This window comes from Alosa pseudoharengus, unplaced genomic scaffold (assembly GCF_046254945.1).
Source record: "Alosa pseudoharengus isolate Yale_2024_CS ecotype anadromous, Long Island Sound unplaced genomic scaffold, YU_APseudo_1.1 YU_APseudo_1.1_scf_1, whole genome shotgun sequence".
NCBI lineage: Eukaryota > Metazoa > Chordata > Actinopteri > Clupeiformes > Clupeidae > Alosa > Alosa pseudoharengus.
The window spans coordinates 44,144,387-44,163,184 of NW_027468564.1; the positions used below are offsets into that span (position 1 = coordinate 44,144,387).

Sequence of the window (18,798 nt, forward strand, 5' to 3'; positions counted from 1 at the left end):
AGATTAAAGGTAGGCTATTGTTCACTGTTCAAATTCACTGTTTACAGTCCTGGCTCTGTAAAAGCTCAGTAAACAGATATTTGGAACCATAAACATTTGATTCTCCACAAAACACCAATTTCAACAGGTAGAGGTACTTCAGGCTGCCATCTTCAACAGGTAGAGGTAGGCTGCCACCTAGACAGCGCTGAGGACAAACCATCTGGCCAATAAAAAGAAAAGGTTAAGATACACACAAAGAACACAGACAGTCCATAGAGGAAGACTGGAAGAAAGTGTTGACAGACAATTCTAAGGTGTTCAAAGAAGATCATAAGAGAGAAACCAATTTGCTGGACAAGTGTTTGACTCCACCTGTTAAGCGTAATGCAGCGATGATGATCTGGGGGTGGCTTCATGGTGGTAAAGTGGGAAATTTGTGCAGGATGGAAGAATCATGAAAAAAGGTCATCACTCCTGTTTGCAATGCTGTAGGCCCTACCTGTGGATGGCACTTGAGCGGAGACAGCCTCTCCCATAAGAGGACAGAGACCAAAACCACAACTCCAAACTATGCAATAACCATGCAGGGAAGAAGCAGTGTGCTGGTATTCTGTCTATAATGGAGTGGAAATGGATTTTTTTTTTAAGTGACCCCCAAACTTTTGAACGGCAGTATGCACACACACACACACAGAGAGAGAGAGAGAGAGAGAGAGAGAGAGAGAGAGAGAGTGAGAGAGAGAGAGAGTGAGTGAGTGAGTGAGTGAGAGAGAGAGAGATGCACACACACACAAATCCCATAATACTTTCAATAAAGTCACCAGCAAAGCACTCGAAGAGACCCAGGAGCCAGTATACATCATTTGTTTGTTGACTTGTTTGTACTTTGGTACATAGAATCATAAATCATGATCCCTGTGCATTTTTGTTAACATGTCAATCAGAACAAAACAGATTAACAAAGTTTTTTTTAAAAAAACAATATATTTATTGCAAGATACTTAACCTACACAATTGCAAGATTATATAATATATACACACACACAGGCACTTGTCTTGGAGAAGTTGGAGTTCACTGACATTTGCTTGGCACACAAGAAGGACACTGGAACCTGAATCCGTTCACCCCCTACAGTGCCGTCAAGAAGCAGTTATTGTAGAGTACGGTGTGGACACTATGCAGTAAGTGATCCAAGTCCCTCGACTTTAGGCTTTATATCTCTCTGCACGGCAGGTGTAGTCTTATTGCCCTAACGCAGAGTGAAATCGTTTCTGGTGAATGTACAGTGACTCCTGGTAACCGAAGTTCTTTCTACAAAAGGAGCAGTGGTAGGGTTTTTCCTTGGTGTGGACCCGTTCATGTTTTTTGACTAGATGTGACCTAGTGAATCCTTTGTCACATATACGGCATCGAAAAGGACGGTCTTCAGAGTGGTTAAGACTATGTATTCTTAAGCTTTCCTGAAGATGATACCGTTTGTCACAAACCGAACATTTGTACGGCTTTTCTCCCGTGTGCAACGTGAGGTGCCTTCTCAGACTGCCCAAACGTGGAAAAGACTTGCCACAGCTATCGCAGAGATGCTGTTTCTGCCCGTCATGTATTTTTAAATGCTCCCGGAGACCTCCAGCATATTTAAGACGTTTGCTGCACAGTGGACACTTGAAAGGTCTCTCCTCTGAATGACTTTTCTCGTGAAGCTTCAGTGCGTATTTCTGATAGAACGTCATTGGGCACCGTGTGCATGCATGCGCATACGTCCTCCTCCTGTCACGGAGGGAGGATTCTTGAGGGCTTCCATCGCATTCACCCACGGCAACCTCTACCTTCCGTGGCCTTTCTTTGCAATGAAATTTCTGGTGCGCCCGGAGATTTGTGGGATAGACAAAAGTCTTCTTGCACCGAAGGCAAACGTATGGTCTCTCACCCAGGTGCGCTCCTTGATGAATGTGAAAAAGGGTTGCACCCACGAAAGACTTGTCACACTTGCTACATTTGTACAGTATGCGCCCTCTGGCGTCCCGCTCGCAGTGGATTTTCTCTCCACTGTGTTGTTTTTGGTGGATGTGAAGACCGCCGGCGGTACTTAGTCTTCTTCCACAGATTTGACACTGATGAGGTTTGGCTTTTCCCGGTTTAGAGAGACATTGATAAACGGTGGCATCCCCAATCTTATTGCCCATGTTGTCTTTGGATGAGATGTTGTTGCCGTCATTAGAAGAAGACTGCAAAGCCTCATCTGGAAGAATATACATAAATAAATATACAATTGCATCAAATATCAAAGGTCATTACAATTGCATCAAATATCAAAGGTTATACACAACACTGGTAAGGAAGGCTGCAAAATTTAATCCATTTCTGAAAATTTGTTATGAATAAAAAAAAAAAATGCATTTATTGCATGTATTCATCATTAACCTTATCATTACTGTTGCAATCATCTTCAAGGTTGTAATTGGTGTCTTTACCATTGGCCACTTTATTGCCATCACCATCAATCTCATCATCATCACCACCATCGTTATTATACATCTCCTCCTCTTCTGCCTCCTTGTGACGGCCAAGATCATCTTCCTCGTGTTGAACAGACAAAACTCCATTTGATAGAAGTAAAGGTAAAGAAAGCAAAGTGACTGGATGTATATTGTAACATATGTGAATATTGGTTTTTAATTACTTAAAATTGTTGACTCGGAAAGTATGTTGGGAAACCTGTGCAAAAAAACCCAATAAAGAAAGCAAAGTGACTTAACACAAAGGGCACTAATTTAAATCCGCAACGTGCACTATCTAAGGCTACCATACGGCGGAAACCACACAGTAAAAAGGTGCTTTCCGCAACACAACAGCTTGTCTCTGTACTCGCCCATTAAATTAGCAATATGTTTTGCCGAGTATATCATTTTGGATTAGCTTGTGCAGGACGGTAATACCACATTGCGTGGTGTATTGAATGACAAAGAAATTAGAGCCCAATGTGGACTGAATCCCAATTACGTTATAATCAATTATCTTTGCCCGTGTCTTCACATACTTTCAGGGCGGTCATAACTGTTGCCACCATTTTCAAAGTTGTTCTCCGGATCCTTCTCGGTGTTGATATGGTCATCATCATTGTCATCCTCCCTCTCTTGTTGACCATGCGGTGTGAAGGTCGGTGAGCTATGAGTTTTTAAATGCTGAATGTAGTCCGGACAATATTTATAACTCTCGCCACACAAGGGACACTTGAAGGGCCTTTCCTCTGAAGAACTTCCCCCATGTACTTTCAGAGAAGCTTTCTGAGGGGGTGACTCGGGGTGCTGCATTGCAAGCTGTGAGGATCCCTGTTGACTCATCTTCTTCTTGCAAAACCTCTGGAAAAACTCTGGGAAACAAACAGGTTTATACATTGATTTTGCTGAATTTCTTCAGCTATGAACAACAAGTTGTGTTGTTTTCAACACATTCATTTTAAGAGTGTACATATTTATGCTTTTGCAACTTCACACAAGATCAAACTAAATTCCTTTTTCAACACTCAACACTTGCTAAGCTTACAAAAGATAATCAACTAAACAACGTTTGCCACTTAGGGATATACAGAATGAAACCAACTTACTTTCAGGGTTTTTATCACTGTTGCCATCATCTTCAGGGCTGTAATCTGGGTCTGACTCATGATTATAATCTGAGACATCATCATCATCATCATCACCACCATCAACGTCGTTGTCATAGTCATCTTCAAAATCCCTATCCTCCTGACGACCGTGCGTCTTTACACTGTGAACTGTGAAAATGCCATCTGGTCCCAGTTTATGCCTGCAGTCCTGCAGCCTCACTGACAGTGTCTTCAGTGGAAGGTGCACTGGTTGTCTTTCTGTGTCGCTGCCTGAGCCTGCAGCGGTGGTGGCGTTGGCCTCAGAGGTATAAGCAGTCTGCATGAATGTGTTCACAAATTCCTGTGAACCAAGCATAAAGCAAATAGAGTACTGTAGGGTTTGTGTTGTCTTGAACGCACCATTACGTTCACCACAAAAATATTCCACTGACTTGCATTGTACTTAATTCAGTGTTACAAAAAGTACAAAGCGGTATTACAAGAGAGACCGCCTGGTGCTGGCTGGTTTTAGTGGATATCTAGGCAAGACAGAGGTATTTTTGACATTATAACAATATGCTTGTTTCTTCTCATTCTGTTTCTTTGTCCTTTTTCACCCCCCCCCATAATTCAGTTTCAGTGTTTTAAAGTGAGTTGTTATACAAGATGAGAGTAAGAGGAGAAAATAAATACCAAAATGCTGTCACTGTTGGCAACAGCTGTGGAGGAAGGAGTCAGCAGGCCGATAATAGTGACTTCCTGGTCCTTGGATGACCTTTGTGGTGACCCTTCTGTGCCATTAAACCCAGGAGAATTGGGTTCAGAGGTGCAGGAAAGGGTAAGCAGGGGGCGGCCCTCATACGCCTGTAGATTCAGCATACACCAAACGTAAGCTACGATTAGCGGTCTAAGACGAAAAGTGCTTCTTTTTTAGCATCATCTTCATCAAGATATCGATTGTTAATGACGCTCGTACCTCGTACTCAATTGACCGAGTGTGCCTAACAGTGGAAGGTCCTGCCGTTGGTACTTGACTGTTGGATTTGACTGAACTGCAAGGTCTCCCTTTCTTTGCACCCTGGTACTTTCTGTGTAGGGCAAATATAAAAAGTGTTTTCAACAGTTCATAACTGTACTGTACACCTTCAGTCAATAGATTACAATTGGATTTGAAATATAATTAAACTGAGAGACATATTTAAAATTACATGCAAAAAAGATCAATACACAGTTACTGTTAAAAGTTAAAACAGTTACTGTGAAATAAATGACTAGTAATTGATTTTATTCATTTGGTTAACTGCACAGATCAATGAGCAATCCACAAGGAACCCATGTGTATACCCAAGTGTTCCTGGCTGTGTGCGTAAAATAAAGTGAATAAACAGGTTCATACCCGTTCAGATGAGTGAGCTGCTCCTGTATTGACTCCATGTCCTCACTCAGAGCTCGAACTGTGTTCTGAAACGTCTGTCAGACATGTAGATAAGATCGTGTGAGAAGATGGATGAGGCTGTCAGAGAGGAAGTTCTGTTGTTGTTGTGCCGAAAGTTTTTTGAGAATTAAGATGTTTTAAATTATTCTCCTACAACGAGTGTTAGCAAAGTAGCTTAATGTGTGTATGTGTGTGTGTGTGTGTGTGTGCGTGTCTGTTGAGGAGAAATGGCAGCCAATTTGATACCATCCTATTATCAGGGCTTAAAGCAAAGCACATTTCTGTGTCTGAAGTTCTCATAAATCATCAAAGCTGTTTAAAAATCGATTTTCAAAACCTAAATGACCCAGCTCAGGACGACTGAATTTCTGACAACTTTAAGTCCTGTATTGTTGCTAAATAAATTAACCTGTAGACAAATGACAGAAAAGCATGCCAATTCCAAAGGCAATAAAATGCAGTACAGGACAAGTTCTTAGGAGCAAGCACATTGCTGATTAGTTTAAAACATGCCTCATATGCCTGTGTGAGTTGTCTCTCTTTCTCCTCCAGTTGCTTCAGGAGTGCATCCACTTGCAGCTGTAGGAGCTGGCTGGCTTCAGGGTGGGCATCCACACTCTCGCTAGACTCCACATCTCTCTCCTGTGACTCGGAAGCCTGCCGTGGAGCATCAAACTGAAATTAGGTCTAATACATAAAGCAAGCAAGCAAGCAAACAAACACACTAATAATAAACATACATACACACTTAGCTAATCATTGAGTGAATGAATGAATGAATGAATGAATGAATGAATGAATGAGAGATAAATATTTTCTGAGGAATTCCCTAATAATATTTATGTAATTCAGTGTTACAAAAGGTACAAATATATGTTGTATGCTACATAAGATAAAACATTCTTACACCCTTAACCACAAGTGGTTGTTGTTTTGTCCGCAGAGACACCTTTTCCACTGACCGTGTCCTTGATTTTCTTATACATGTGGTCACATTTTTCTGAACAACCATAGCCGTTTCCTAGATAGATAGATACATAGACAGACAGATAGATAAATACATACATAGATAGACAGACAGATAGATAGATGGATGTTTTGACTGTGAAGCCAGATACTCTATCTGCAAATAATTAGGCTATATATTAACACATTAACTTAAACAAACTACAACAAAGCAAGGGGTGAATTGCAAAATGTTTAGGGGTGTAATGGTTTTTGGAATTTGAAATAGGGTCACACCCAAAAAAACCCTAAAGACTACATTTGGTACATTCGTTTCATATCTGTCCTGAGCCTAACATGCTGTGCCTAAATGCTTTGGAATGAAAACGTGTACCTTTACACCCCCTAATCATTTTAGTTTCGATAAAGTTGCCAGAACAAGTACTCTGCAGCAGTATGACTGTACATCACAGGATGCGGAATGCAAGACTTTAGACCAACAGATGTCATACCTGGTGGCCCTTGGTGTTGTTGACGTAGGGATGGTGTTGATGTAGATGTTTGTGCATATTAGTGGTCGAGCCACTCTGGTATTTCAGTCTCTTCTTGCAATAAAGACAGTCAACAGTATCTCTCCCTGAACGGGTAAAATGAAGCCACACAATGGAGCGCTTCCCTCTTCTCTCCTTAATGGGACTGGTCTTGTGCTCATCCGCACGGAAATCCAACAGCTGCTCGGACTGAGACTGTGAAATTAAATTTATATATTTAAAATTCGGGCAAGGGCTATTACGCATCTACTCAACCTTTTTTCTCACCTCACATTTTCTGATCAGTCTGGCACATTTATATATATCTTTTTCATGCTGTTTTGGTTTAGTATTGTTAAGCGTCTTGCATTGAAGAAAATCATTGGCACTTAGCTGTTAGTGCATCTGCATGACAACAAGGGCCACCCCTAACAACCAGAAGTACAAAGCTGAGCTGGAGCTGGACAACATGGGCAGGGAGGGGCAGCTGGTCTGAGTTGCCGTCAGTGAGGTAGAGGAATAAGAGAAAGCTATGCAGGAGCATGAGACTGGGTATATACCTGGGGTTGTGTATCTATACCTGGGGTTGTGTATCTGGAGCATGAGACTAGATATATACCTGGGGTTGTGTATCTGGAGCATGAGACTAGATATATACCTGGGGTTGTGTATCTGGAGCAAGAGACTGGGTATATACCTGGGGTTGTGTATCTGTACAGAAATGCCATGGCCCTGCACAGCTAAGGCACGTAAAACAAGACTTTTTGGCCCCTCACTGGATCACTATGAAACCAAACCTTTTAAATAAATGACTTACTTTTGATCTAAAAACCCTTCTATAAATACAGTTTTGAAGTATAAAATGTGCATAGGTTAAAGGTCAATTAAGGAAAAAAGCCAACTGAATTTACCCCTTACTTTTTCGATTTCCCTTTAATTTCCCACCTTAATCAGAATCCCTGCATTAATACCTTAAAATAAAATTAAGATATTCTTAAATTGTTAACCCTTAATCATAACAAATAAAGTGAACCCCTGACTTGACACCTAAAATGTAAGAGATAAGGGATTTCACCCTCACACCAAATGGCAAAATTTACGTTAAATGAACGCGCCATTTAATAGAAATTAAGTGGTTTGGGTATGTTTTAAGGGGTACTTTAAGGTAAATTTGAGTGCTACATCACGTGTCGTAGTGGATTGTGTAAGAAGCCTATAACCCCTGAAAAATGGAAATGGGGACCCTTACTTGATCTATTGGAATCACCTTAAAGAATGGGCTTGATATTAGCCTAGATCTAGACGCACCCTATAGGTTATAGCGGCAGCAAATTGGGTCTGGCTCGTCAGGGTAGCTTGATATGAATATGAACTAACATTTTTCAGAAATAGCCTACCACATTTAAACAAGTAGGTGAAAGGTAACAGAACATTTCAGGAAAGACATAAATAAGGGTATTTCCAAAAGACGTATATGCACACCCAGCACAGCACAGGCTATGTATGCATCATGAATGATTCAAGAACACTTTTGATGGTAAAATAGCTTACTTTGTGGCCATCGGTGTGATCGAGCTCAGTGGGATGCTGTGCTTTTAGATGATTGAGCATAGACGAGGTCGAACCCTGGCATAGGTAGAAAGTCTTTTTGCAATGGACACACATAACAGTAGGCCTATCTTCCTCCAAAACCGTGAAATGAGCCCACACTACTGAAGTCTTCTCTTTTCCTTTACGTTTGCCAGTAACGTTGCCGTTGTCTTCCATCATATTTGTCGTTTTCTTGATCATTCAACATTCGTCTTGTGACTGAAACCACGCATGGATTATCAGACTAAAAACGAGGATAAAATCAAGTTTAAATTCAAATGAACCGCGATTTGCGCTTCACACACATGTGGCTGTTACACTATGTCCACTGTGTGTAACATTTTCAGCACGTTCATCGGTAAAAGATAGATGAAAGAAACCATAGACTGAAAGAAACGACAGAGAATGTCTAACGAGCTGTTTGCTACTTCTTCTTCTGTTAGATTTATACGCGATTGAGTATTAATCTCGCCACCTAGTGGAAGGACGTAGGACTTATTTTTTTTTGTTTTTAACTTCATAAGTTAAAGTAAAGGTATCGTCCGTTAAGCCCCATTTGAGCAGACCAATGTTTATTTTCTATTTTACACTTTTCATAACACATTTTCAGATTAAAGCTCTGGACATCTTCAGGCTCACCCTGAGCCTTTCCCTCACAGTATTTTGGAATACTGCCTCCACCTCAGTCCTCTTTTGTCTGTGAATTACTACTAGGCCTACTACTCAGGCCTCACTTCTATCACTCTACTCTACTGTTAACATAAGGTTATATCAAAAGTTATTATTCTGCACACAAGCCTAATGTAAATGTCTAAATATGTACATAATTTAAAAGACATGGTCTCATAGGGAGAATAAATAGGTTGATGTTACTCATAACATATTTCAAGAAAGAAATGCACATGCACAAAAAGATCACTAGGAATACAGAATATTTTGATAATTTAATATGTAAATATGATAATTGGAACTGGCGGCAAGAACAAAACACTGAAACAGATCTGTATTCTGTCTTAAGCAGCCTGACAAGTCAAACGTGTGGGTTACTTCGACCTGCAAAATCCAGCACCACCTGCAAATGCAGTACAATCAGCTGAACATACGCCGTACTCAGTGGACTTCTGCAGTTTTCTCAAAACTCACGTACAGAAGGAAGTGTAACGTGTTGTCACACCTGAAAATTTGACCGTACAATACAAGTATATGGTAGAAGCTTCACTCAGTCTCTTATGTTTAGAGTGCTTGGCCAAACTTAAATGTTAACTCAGAAAGAAAAAAGGCCGCACTTTGCATATACGTGTTTTATTGCACAGACGCGTTTCGGCTTAGCGCCTTCCTCAGTGTGCAATAAAACACGTATATGCAAAGTGCGGCCTTTTTTCTTTCTGACCTTACAATACAAGGAAGAATGTCCCCACCACAGTGCATGTGTGCATGTGAAGACATAGCCATATGTTTAAGAAATGTAAATGCTCCAACACTGCATAAGATTTTGAACATATATAAACCTACAAGAAAGATATGTCCCAAGGTAAGATGATGGGCATCCCTTTGCACGAAAAAAAACAAACATAAGTCAAGTCCTAATCTATCCATCACCAAAAACGATAAGCATCAAACATTTAGATCAGTTAGTCTGTTTTGGTCATCAGACGCAGCGCCGTCAACAATGCCGTCCAATGCACCTCCATTTTGAATACCTGGTCTGTGGTTTTCTACGCCTAGTAGTGCTTCAGAACTCTTCACACACCGAGCACGCTGATGCCTGCCATTTGCAGAGTGCTCTTGTTTCTGGTGCTCTCTCTTCTGGTGTGACTGTAGGCTCTGTATGTAGGCAAAGCGCTCATCACAGATGGTGCAGCAGTAGGGTCGCTCTCCCGTGTGGACCCTGTGGTGTGTCTTGAGGATCTCCGGGCGGGAGAATGTCTTACCGCACACGGTGCACAGATGAGGCCTCTGCCCTGTGTGTCGCAGCTGGTGCCTGTTGAGGTTCGTCAATGTCAAAAACCTCTGGCCACAGTGTGTGCACGCGTGCGGTTTGTCACCAGTGTGTGTTTTCTGGTGTCTGTTAAGACTGCTGCCGTCCCGAAATGCCTTGCCACAGAAGTGGCAGAGGTAGGGTCTTTCTCTGGAGTGAATTCTCTCATGGGCCTGGCGATTCGACCAGGACTTAAACGCTTTGTTGCAGATGGAACACTTATAAGGCATCTCTCCTGTGTGGATTTTGATGTGCTCTTTAAGTCCAGAAGAACTTTTGAAGGCCTTCGAACACTGGGAACAAGAATAGGGTTTCTCCCCTGTATGCTTTGGCATGTGCTGCCTTAGTTTCGATGGCGTCATGAATGTCTTCTCGCAATGAGAACACCGATGTCTCTTCTCCATGGTGTGCCATCGCTCGTGATTTCGGAGGTAATCCAGCAGGCTGAACTGCTTCTCGCACAGGGTGCAAGAGTAAGGTTTCTCTCTCGCATTTGTTGGCTGATGTTTTTGCTTATGGGCTAGGAGCGCAGATGAACTCGGAAGTTTCTTTTCACACACGTCACACTCAAACACTCTCAGCTTACCAGTTTTGTCGTGGCGCATTAGCTGGTGCACTTGTAGACCGGCTAATTGACTGAAGGCCTTTTCACAAATGTCACAAGCGTAAGGTTTTTCGCCGGTGTGCTTTCTCTGGTGGACCTGTAGCTGAGCCTTGAAAGAGAAAGCCTTGCTGCAGTCGGCACACTTGTGGGGCTTTGGACGAGCAACACTGGTCACAGCCCGATGTTCAAGGGCACTGTCAACCACGGACTTCTTTTTCTTGTGTGTTCGAATGTGCTCTCGAAGGCTACTCGCTTGAAAGAATGCCTTTCCGCAAGCGCTAAAAGCATATGGCCTCTGTTCCGTGTGGGTTTTCCGACGAAGTCCTAGCAAGTCAATATGAGAGACCTTCCCATTGTCCTCGTACTTGCTCTGATCCTCTAGCGATGTGCCGGACATGTCCTGAGTTTGCATGCCGGCGTGACCCAAAGAGGACTCCTTTTCATGTTTTCTGTGGTGTGCTTTAAGGTTGCCTAACTGAGTGAACCCTTTTCCACAAACAGTACAGGTGTAAGGTTTCTCTCTGGTGTGCACCCTCTCATGAATACGGAGAGTTGAAGGATGTAAAAAAATTCTATCACATGTCTCGCATTTATGACCTTGGATCTTACTGGATTTTAAACGTTGATGCGTCCTCTGGTGCCGTTTAAGGTCACTGAATCGAGAAAATGATCTACTGCACTGGTCGCAGGAAAAGCCACCATCTTCGTTAGGCTTCGCCTGGTCTCGTACTTCTCCTTCAGGTGCACAGGGACTATTGAGGAGGAGCTTCTTGTTGTGCATCCTCTGGTGCAATTTCAGGTGATTCGCCAAAGGTCTTCTTTTAAACTCTGTCTTTTCTTCAACTGAAATCCGAAAGGGACCATCTTCAGATCCAAACTGGTATCTCTCACCTGGAAGACATTTGATGGTAAATATTTCTGAAAACTCATGATGTTATCATAGCACAGCATGATTTTGCCATAGTATAGTAGTATAGTATAGTATATATACTTTTTTGATCCCGTGAGGGAAATTTGGCCTCTGCATTTAACCCAATCGGTGAATTAGTGAAAGACAAACAGCACACAGTGAACACACAGTGAGGTGAAGCACACACTAATCCCGGCGCAGTGAGCTGCCTGCTACAATGGCGGCGCTCGGGGAGCAGTGAGGGGTTAGGTGCCTTGCTCAAGGGCACTTCAGCCGCGGCCCGGGGTATATGGTTACAAGTCCAGAGTGCTAACCAGTGGGCCACGGCTGCCCATCAAAAGTTTCCACCACTTGGCAAACCACCTACAGTTATTTGGTAACTCTCACCATTCACCTTTGCACCATTCACCTTCTATCACAATTCCTTCCAAATCCAATCCATATGTTTCGTATATGACCGACAATATATGCCCATTTTTGCAGTATTTTGATCATCTGGAGAGCAGAAATGGATCTATAGCTACAACTTACTTTCAGTAGTGTAATCTGCATAATCTTCATCACCACCCTCATCTTCATCTTCATCGTCATGTCCCAGTGATTGTACATTGAAGACCCCATTTGGCTGGAGTTTGTGTCTGCAGTCCTCCAGGCTCACTGATAACATCCTCAGTGGGAAAGGTTGTGGAGACCTTCCTGTGTTCCTGCCCAAGTCTGAAGGGGCAGTGGGGTTTGGCTTTGAGGGTCTGCATTGGTCTACCTATTGAGTAAGGGTGGGAGAGATTCTCAGAGAGTGCAATGCAAAGCAATACTACTGTACAGTAATGTAACCTATACCTAACATATGGATGGAAATAGTGGATTTAAGGAAATTCAGGAACTGTGCCTGTGGCATGAAGATTGAGCATTTCACAGGCAAATAAATATGACAATAACAAAATAAAATAAAATAAGATGATGTCAGTCCTTACGTCGCTTTGGGTTGTTGTTGTTGTTGTTGTTGTGTGCCAATCCCTTTCCACAACATCACCACTGCAGGATGGGTATGTGGGAGAAGGCTCTGTGGTAGAGGACTGGGCTAGAAATGATGGTGGGCCTGAGGGGTCAGTGAGGTTGGGCTCTGACACACAGGAAAGGAAAAGGGTGGGTCGATCTACACAAGCCTAAACAGAAAAGAATGGGAGGGAACGTTATTGCAGGTGCAACAATGCTCCGTCACCATGATATGTTACATGATGATCATGTATTGCATGACTTGCAAAGCATTGGCTTGACCTGACTTGACTTGAAGTGTAATATTTGTGTTTGTATTATTGTACAAAGAAAGGCTGATGGTGTTCTAATGATGTACTGGATTTCAATTTCTTGCTCATTACCATACTGTCATCAACAATTCACATTATCAACAGGCAGTGTGGTGGTCATAAAAGGTGCTTTACAGAGAACAACGTGAACGAGTTAGCTGATAGGAGGGAATACCGCGGTCTTGTCTTCACTGTCAGGTCGAACAAACTGTGATTTCTGGGACAGTTGTTCCCTCAGGTTCTGGTACTTCCTGAGCAAAATGAATGGCAGAATGTTTGTTTGTTTGTTAACATCGTATAAGAATGTATATCATATTAAATTATATGCGACAGATGCCCAACTCATTAGTTGTTGTAGAACGACTTAAGGCACGGCCATTCACCCAATAAGAGTTTATGTCAAAATTATTTTGGAAACATTCTTTTCAGGTAAATAAACTCTTTAGGGCCGCTTTAACATTTGCAATCACACTAATCCCATGATCTAAAGAACACAAGATGCTAAGCATGAGCATGTTCATGCACCTCTTTTCTGTGCCCAAGAAACAGAACAGGGCTGTGACACTCAGCAAGGCCCACATACCTTTTCTCAATATCCAGACGCTCATGTAGTGAGTTGACCTCATCTCTCAGAGCCCTGATAGTCTGTTGGGGAGCAGGTACACACACACACACACACACACACACACACACACACACACACACACACACACACACTTGCTTCAAGCTTTGAATCAGTGAGAGACATGGAGAACACAAGGAGAGACTGAACACATAGAAAACTGGACACCTACATCTTGTGCCTGAGTGAGTCTGTTTTCCTTGTCCTCCAGTCTTATCTTCAGGTCTTCCACTTCTAACTTGAGGAGCAGGTTGGCTTCCATCTGATCACTTTGTGCCTGGTTGGAATTTGCTTCCGCCTCTAGCTTCTCCAACAAGACTTGGGATGCTAGGTTTAAGCCTTCGCTCTACAAAAAGTAAAACCATAGAAACAGAATGTTCAAAGTAATCCCATATTTGAATCCTGGGAGAAAGTTGAAATGGCATCAGTCATGAAGTTTGCATGTGTTATGAGAGGTCCTAATATTAGGCAATAGCAGCATGTTACTACAAAATGTGGGATTGTTTGTTTAGTTTTTATTAAACTGCTGGACAGATGATGATGATTTTTTTTTTTTTAATGAGCTATCCAGAGCCGTGTAAGGTTTAAAAAGTAATCTTTGGGACAGATCTAATTCAGCGTTTGGTCAGGCGTCCACAGTATGTGCTTTTTCGGTCATGTATAAGAAACTGAAGAAATAATGTGTTATTGAGACATTTCCAGGTGAGACAATCTGTCACAACTCAGAACCTAGCCTACGCAGAATCTACTATTCAATGATCTCAACCCGTGCATGGCTACAGTGTAGTGCTCTGAAGTTGAAGTAGCCTAGTCTAGCCTATACTTCCCGAAAAATGACCGGTCAATATGGTTAAAATAAAAACTAAGCTACAATAATAACATGCCCATCACCCACAATTGCGTTGCAGCATCTACCTGGTGTCTCAGACTAATGAAATGCAAGGCTCGTAAATTAGGGACTTACGTTATCCATGATAAATTACATTAAGTAATAAACGCTCTTTCATGTGTAACAAAAAGTGTAGTCTGATAATTGTATTTTGGCTGTATTATTTAATTACTTCCACCACATATCCAACATCTTTTGTTTCGTCTTCTTCTCCACTCATAGAAAGATACATGGCGGAGATAATCCATAGCGCCCCCAGATGTTAGAAGTAGCCAATGCAGGCTGCTATAGTTGTGTCTGAATCGGTATCAGTCTTCTCGTGTCAGCTGCAACTTACAAATAAAATATAGCCTAAACGTAAACTTATTTGTTATAAGCTCAATTTGCCTCAATTTGCAATGGTATCCTATTCCAATCCCATAAGCCACTTCCATCCTGTTAATGTGTAATTTCCCTAGATGCAGCCATGGTTACAGCCCTACTAGCGAAATCATGCAAAATCTTTCCTGTGCATGCAGAATATTTTCATAATTAACGCATAAAAGACAACACTTGTAGCTGTGAATGATGATTCATTTAAAATGTTTTATTTTAACACCAACACATCACAAACTAACAGGACTTTAGTTACACTATACATTAAATACGTTTGCTAAGACTGGTGTACTTGTTCTCTTGGACCAAATACCACATACATGTATGTATGTGTACAATTGTATGAATGTATGAATATCTTCGCATGGTAAAAAGCCTGCCAATAACATAACATAATAGGACACTTTCCTTGAACACATAATGTGTGTACATAATAACTTTCTATGAAAACATATAATAATAATAATAATAATAATAATAATAATAATAATAATAATAATAATAATAATAATAATCTTGAAACTGTTACTGTGCAACATCCTCTTGTTGAGGGACGGCATTGTCCAGGGAGCACTCTTCTCCATTTTCAACACGTCCACGTGTTTCTGCGTCCTTTGGAGTTTCGAGACTCTCTGCACTCTGCGCTTGCTGGTCATCACCCCCCACAGTCTGCTTTGAGCGCTTCTGGCGGCCCTGCTGGGGACGAACGTCAGCCAAAGAGGAGCTCTCTTTGTCGTGCTTCCTCTGGTGTACCGTGCGAGCGCTAGCTTGGGTGAAGGCTTTTCCGCAAACACTGCAGCTGTAGCGCTTCTCGCCCGTGTGTATTCGCTTGTGAATGCTGATGTAGGCTTGGCTTGAAAACACCTTCCCGCACAGGTCGCACTTATTAGACTGGGTCTGACTGGACTTCCTCTTTTCCTTCTCTTGTCCTCCTTTGTGTGTTCTCTGGTGCAGTTTGAGGTGATTGAGTTGAGAGTACGTCTTACTGCACAGATCACAGGAATAGGGCGTGCTTGGGGTCGACTTGGTCTTGCCTTTTCCGCCAGATTCACGCGGACTTTTGATGAACGCCCTCTTTGTGTGCGTCCTCTCGTGCAGTTTGAGATGGTTCAGTTGAGAAAATGTCTTGCGGCACCGGTTGCAGGAATAGTTTCTTGTGCTCGCCGACGTCCCCTGGTCTTTGTGTGTTCGTTTTCCAGAGGAGGAGCCACGGCCTCGCCCTCTAGAGCAATACTGGAGGCGTTTACCTGGAGGAGTTCAGGAGGTCTGATTTTACACCAATTGTGGTTATTTGCTTTGACACAACTTATCATACTGCATTGTTGAAGCCATTGATTGGCTAGTGGCATTCTTTTGTTTATGGTTTTATGACACACTTAAAAACACAAACTAACAACTGATAGCCAAATCAGTAATGTACCAACAACTACCGTTTATACTCACTGTCAGGGATGTAATCGCTATCTCTTCCATCTCCATCATCATCATCGTCTTCATCACTGTCCTCAACCCCAGCATGATGCACCGGCCCTTGCACAATAAAGACTCCATTTGGTCCCAGTTTGTGGCTACAGTCCTCCAGCCGGACTGACACCATTCTCATCTGTGGGGACTTGTCAGTGTTACTGACTGAGCCTGAAGGATCGGCGGGTTTGGCTTCTGAGATACGGGAGAGGAACCGGGTGCGTCTGTCCACACGTTCCTGCAGTAAGAGAAGATGGTGGTTAAAGGTTAGGGGTTGTGGTATGGCCACAGTAGAGAAAACCAAGTTAAATCCAAGCAGAAAATTACAATCCACAATATTCTATTTGTTTGTGGAAACATACATTACAGACTATGTATGAGGCTTTCAAATGTTAAACTTTTTCTGTTTCAAAATTAGTGTTCATATCTTCATTTGTATCTTGATAAAAAAAACTAAAATAGCAGTCCTGTAGAGTTCAATAGTTTCAGCTGTTCACCAGAGCAGAAGCCTGATTAAAAAGGTAATCAAACACCTGACCTTAAGCAATATTTCAAAATTAACAAAGAACAATGGCTGCCATTGCATTAACCAAATTTGTCTGCATAAGGCGTCTTAACATAAGAAAGGCTGCCCTTAAATTAGGTCAAAATGATCTTACGAGGCAGTGAACAATACCAACAATAAAAACAATACCAACTAGATTTTTTATCCTAATACAATTAATAACACTTGGTTAGATAAGCAGTTTTTGCAGTGAACAAAGAACAGTGACACACCACATTATTGTTGGTTCTAGTTGGCTGATGTTTGGGTCAGTTCTATATACCGATCTGACCCATGGATGACTTCATGTGCAAAAAGCTCCCACCATCCTACTTTACGTATGTTATAAACGGCAAAACAATATTTATATACGCAAAACAATTATTAGAGTGAAGGGAATACCATGATGCTCAGTTGGAGTGTTGGAGCAGACAGCTTGCAGGCTCTGGAAAAAAAAAAGTCTTGATTCTGTCTGTGTCGCAGTGAATAGCTGTTCCTCTGCACAATGAATCTCGTCCCAAAGAGCTCTGAGACTGATTGAAGAACACACAATCACACATACACACACAATAATCTGCTTAGAACTTTGAATCACTGCAAAGGGGTGATGCACAGTTTTGGCGCCTGGGCCCACTAATTGGGCAAGCTATTGGGTGATACCTCTGTGAGTTTGTTTTCCTCTTGTCTCTTCTGAAGGGCCTCCACGTGTTAGCTGATGGAACTCAGTCTGAGTCAGTGTCTGGACAGACTCTGCTTCTCTCTAGCTGCTTCTTCAACAACAAGAACTGGGATGCAGTGTTTCAATCTCTGCACTGAAACAAACAAACAAGCAACTACACAAACAAGACAAAGGGACAATCTATTGCACTGAATCTTATTGTGTCTGCTTTGAGCATAATGACACAGGACAAGAGATGATGACTATTTTCTATTCGTGTTAATCTGAAATACTTTTTTTTTTATGATTTTAAAAATATAACATTGTGGCTACATTAAGTGCTCAGCAGGTTGCAATGCCAGAATCCAGTCCCTGGGCTAGGTTATTACATTGTAGTGTTATGTTTATAGCCCTTCATATTTGTGCAGATCTCATCCCCTTTCTGGTCGTTTTGAACATTTGCTGCCCTCGGGGAATGTGCAGATCTGTGTAGGAAATATGGTGGATAATTCTGCTTTTAGGCCATCACCAATGTCTGCAGTCAAAGGCCATGAAGCAAAATTACTGCCCTGCATTTAGCGCTGGAGACCAGCACTAGATCTCTACAACTGGCTTCGTTGTGTCCAGTCAGTGTGCATACAGCATGTAAAGCGGAGAGATCAAAGCATTTAAAAAAAAAAAATCGTACGACTGAAACAAACGCTACCGTAACGTTAATGATATCAATTTAACCCACCTGGCCAAGACATCCAGTCGGCTGGCGAATCTACACTACATTAAGCAAGTTATGTTAATACGCTAGATATTTTGAGAGGCAGGGAATTTATAAACACATTCTGGGCAAGCTTAACGATAAAAAAAAGACACCACAACACACACTAAGTTGTTGCGTTAGTGGACGAACTTACTGCATCCAGGTATACGTTCTTTCGGGTGCGGCAAGTTGCCAGGATTGTTATCATTCAACGAACGTTAATTCTCTGACTAGGCTACATGTCTCTTCCAAAAAACGTAAAATAATACAGTCTCTTGTTCAGTGTTGCTACAGAGAAAAAAATGTTTCGTCACGCCTTAGATTTTATTCACTGTGGCCATGTGACTTCAACAGCACATATTTCGTTGGTAGCAGCACCACTAGATGGCTCGGAGGAGGTTTTACCCTGGATGGATTTACTTACACTACATTTGTGCTTCAGGTAATATGGGAGTAACAACAGCGTACCCTGTTTTTTCTTCTTTTTCCAGGGTGTTACTACTGTTTTCAGTGAGTTATTACCATATTAAAACTATCAACATCCACACACATTCACTCCAAGCTCTATCCTCACAGAAACAAAATAACAAAAGCAAACAGCTGCTTTCAGCTCAGGTCTGCAGACTG

The 18,798-nt window shown here is 41.9% G+C and overlaps 3 protein-coding genes across 7 annotated transcripts; all 3 read right to left on the reverse strand.

Annotated features, from left to right (window-relative positions):
- Positions 1-979: 979 nt before the first annotated feature.
- Positions 980-8,494, reverse strand: LOC143129529 (uncharacterized). The gene is made up of 11 exons (XM_076289917.1): positions 8,031-8,494; positions 6,462-6,695; positions 5,912-6,025; positions 5,518-5,661; positions 4,966-5,039; positions 4,546-4,657; positions 4,263-4,433; positions 3,588-3,930; positions 3,021-3,353; positions 2,455-2,580; positions 980-2,222 (listed from the first exon to the last, which is right to left on the reverse strand). Exons 1-11 carry the CDS (start codon positions 8,268-8,270, stop codon positions 1,225-1,227), a joined length of 2,889 nt encoding a protein of 962 aa, XP_076146032.1. The 5' UTR covers positions 8,271-8,494; the 3' UTR covers positions 980-1,224.
- Positions 8,495-9,470: 976 nt separating this feature from the next.
- LOC143102567 (uncharacterized) lies at positions 9,471-14,571 on the reverse strand. Its single transcript, XM_076266287.1, has 7 exons — positions 14,452-14,571; positions 13,660-13,833; positions 13,449-13,510; positions 13,041-13,116; positions 12,533-12,724; positions 12,093-12,321; positions 9,471-11,542 (listed from the first exon to the last, which is right to left on the reverse strand). The coding sequence occupies exons 1-7, from the start codon at positions 14,458-14,460 to the stop codon at positions 9,684-9,686; spliced, it is 2,601 nt and encodes an 866-aa protein (XP_076122402.1). The 5' UTR covers positions 14,461-14,571; the 3' UTR covers positions 9,471-9,683.
- Positions 14,572-14,941: 370 nt separating this feature from the next.
- Positions 14,942-18,474, reverse strand: LOC143129594 (uncharacterized). 5 transcript variants are annotated; one of them, XM_076289923.1, is made up of 5 exons: positions 18,326-18,474; positions 17,420-17,571; positions 17,162-17,292; positions 16,195-16,453; positions 14,942-15,998 (listed from the first exon to the last, which is right to left on the reverse strand). In XM_076289923.1, the coding sequence occupies exons 3-5, from the start codon at positions 17,162-17,164 to the stop codon at positions 15,277-15,279; spliced, it is 984 nt and encodes a 327-aa protein (XP_076146038.1). In that variant the 5' UTR covers positions 17,165-17,292; positions 17,420-17,571; positions 18,326-18,474; the 3' UTR covers positions 14,942-15,276. The 5 variants fall into 5 exon arrangements, with proteins under 5 accessions (XP_076146038.1, XP_076146039.1, XP_076146037.1 ...); XM_076289924.1 differs by having other exon boundaries at positions 17,420-17,592; XM_076289922.1 differs by having other exon boundaries at positions 18,154-18,474.
- Between the last annotated feature and the right edge of the window lie 324 nt (positions 18,475-18,798).

Bases quoted from the DNA above. Each gene is read 5' to 3' on its own strand.
- LOC143129529 (XM_076289917.1), bottom strand. From the start codon at position 8,270: ATGATCAAGAAAACGACAAATATGATGGAAGACAACGGCAACGTTACT. The intron at 4,658-4,965 runs GTATGAACCTGT...TGCCCTACACAG, and splicing joins CAGCTCACTCATCTGAACGG to AAAGTACCAGGGTGCAAAGA. The intron at 3,354-3,587 runs GTAAGTTGGTTT...TTTGTTTCCCAG, and splicing joins CAGTGATAAAAACCCTGAAA to AGTTTTTCCAGAGGTTTTGC.
- LOC143102567 (XM_076266287.1), bottom strand. The intron at 12,725-13,040 runs GTATTCCCTCCT...TTTTCTGTTTAG, and splicing joins ACAGTGAAGACAAGACCGCG to GCTTGTGTAGATCGACCCAC. The intron at 12,322-12,532 runs GTAAGGACTGAC...CTTACTCAATAG, and splicing joins CAACAACAACCCAAAGCGAC to GTAGACCAATGCAGACCCTC.
- LOC143129594 (XM_076289923.1), bottom strand. The intron at 15,999-16,194 runs GTGAGTATAAAC...GAACTCCTCCAG, and splicing joins TAGCGATTACATCCCTGACA to GTAAACGCCTCCAGTATTGC.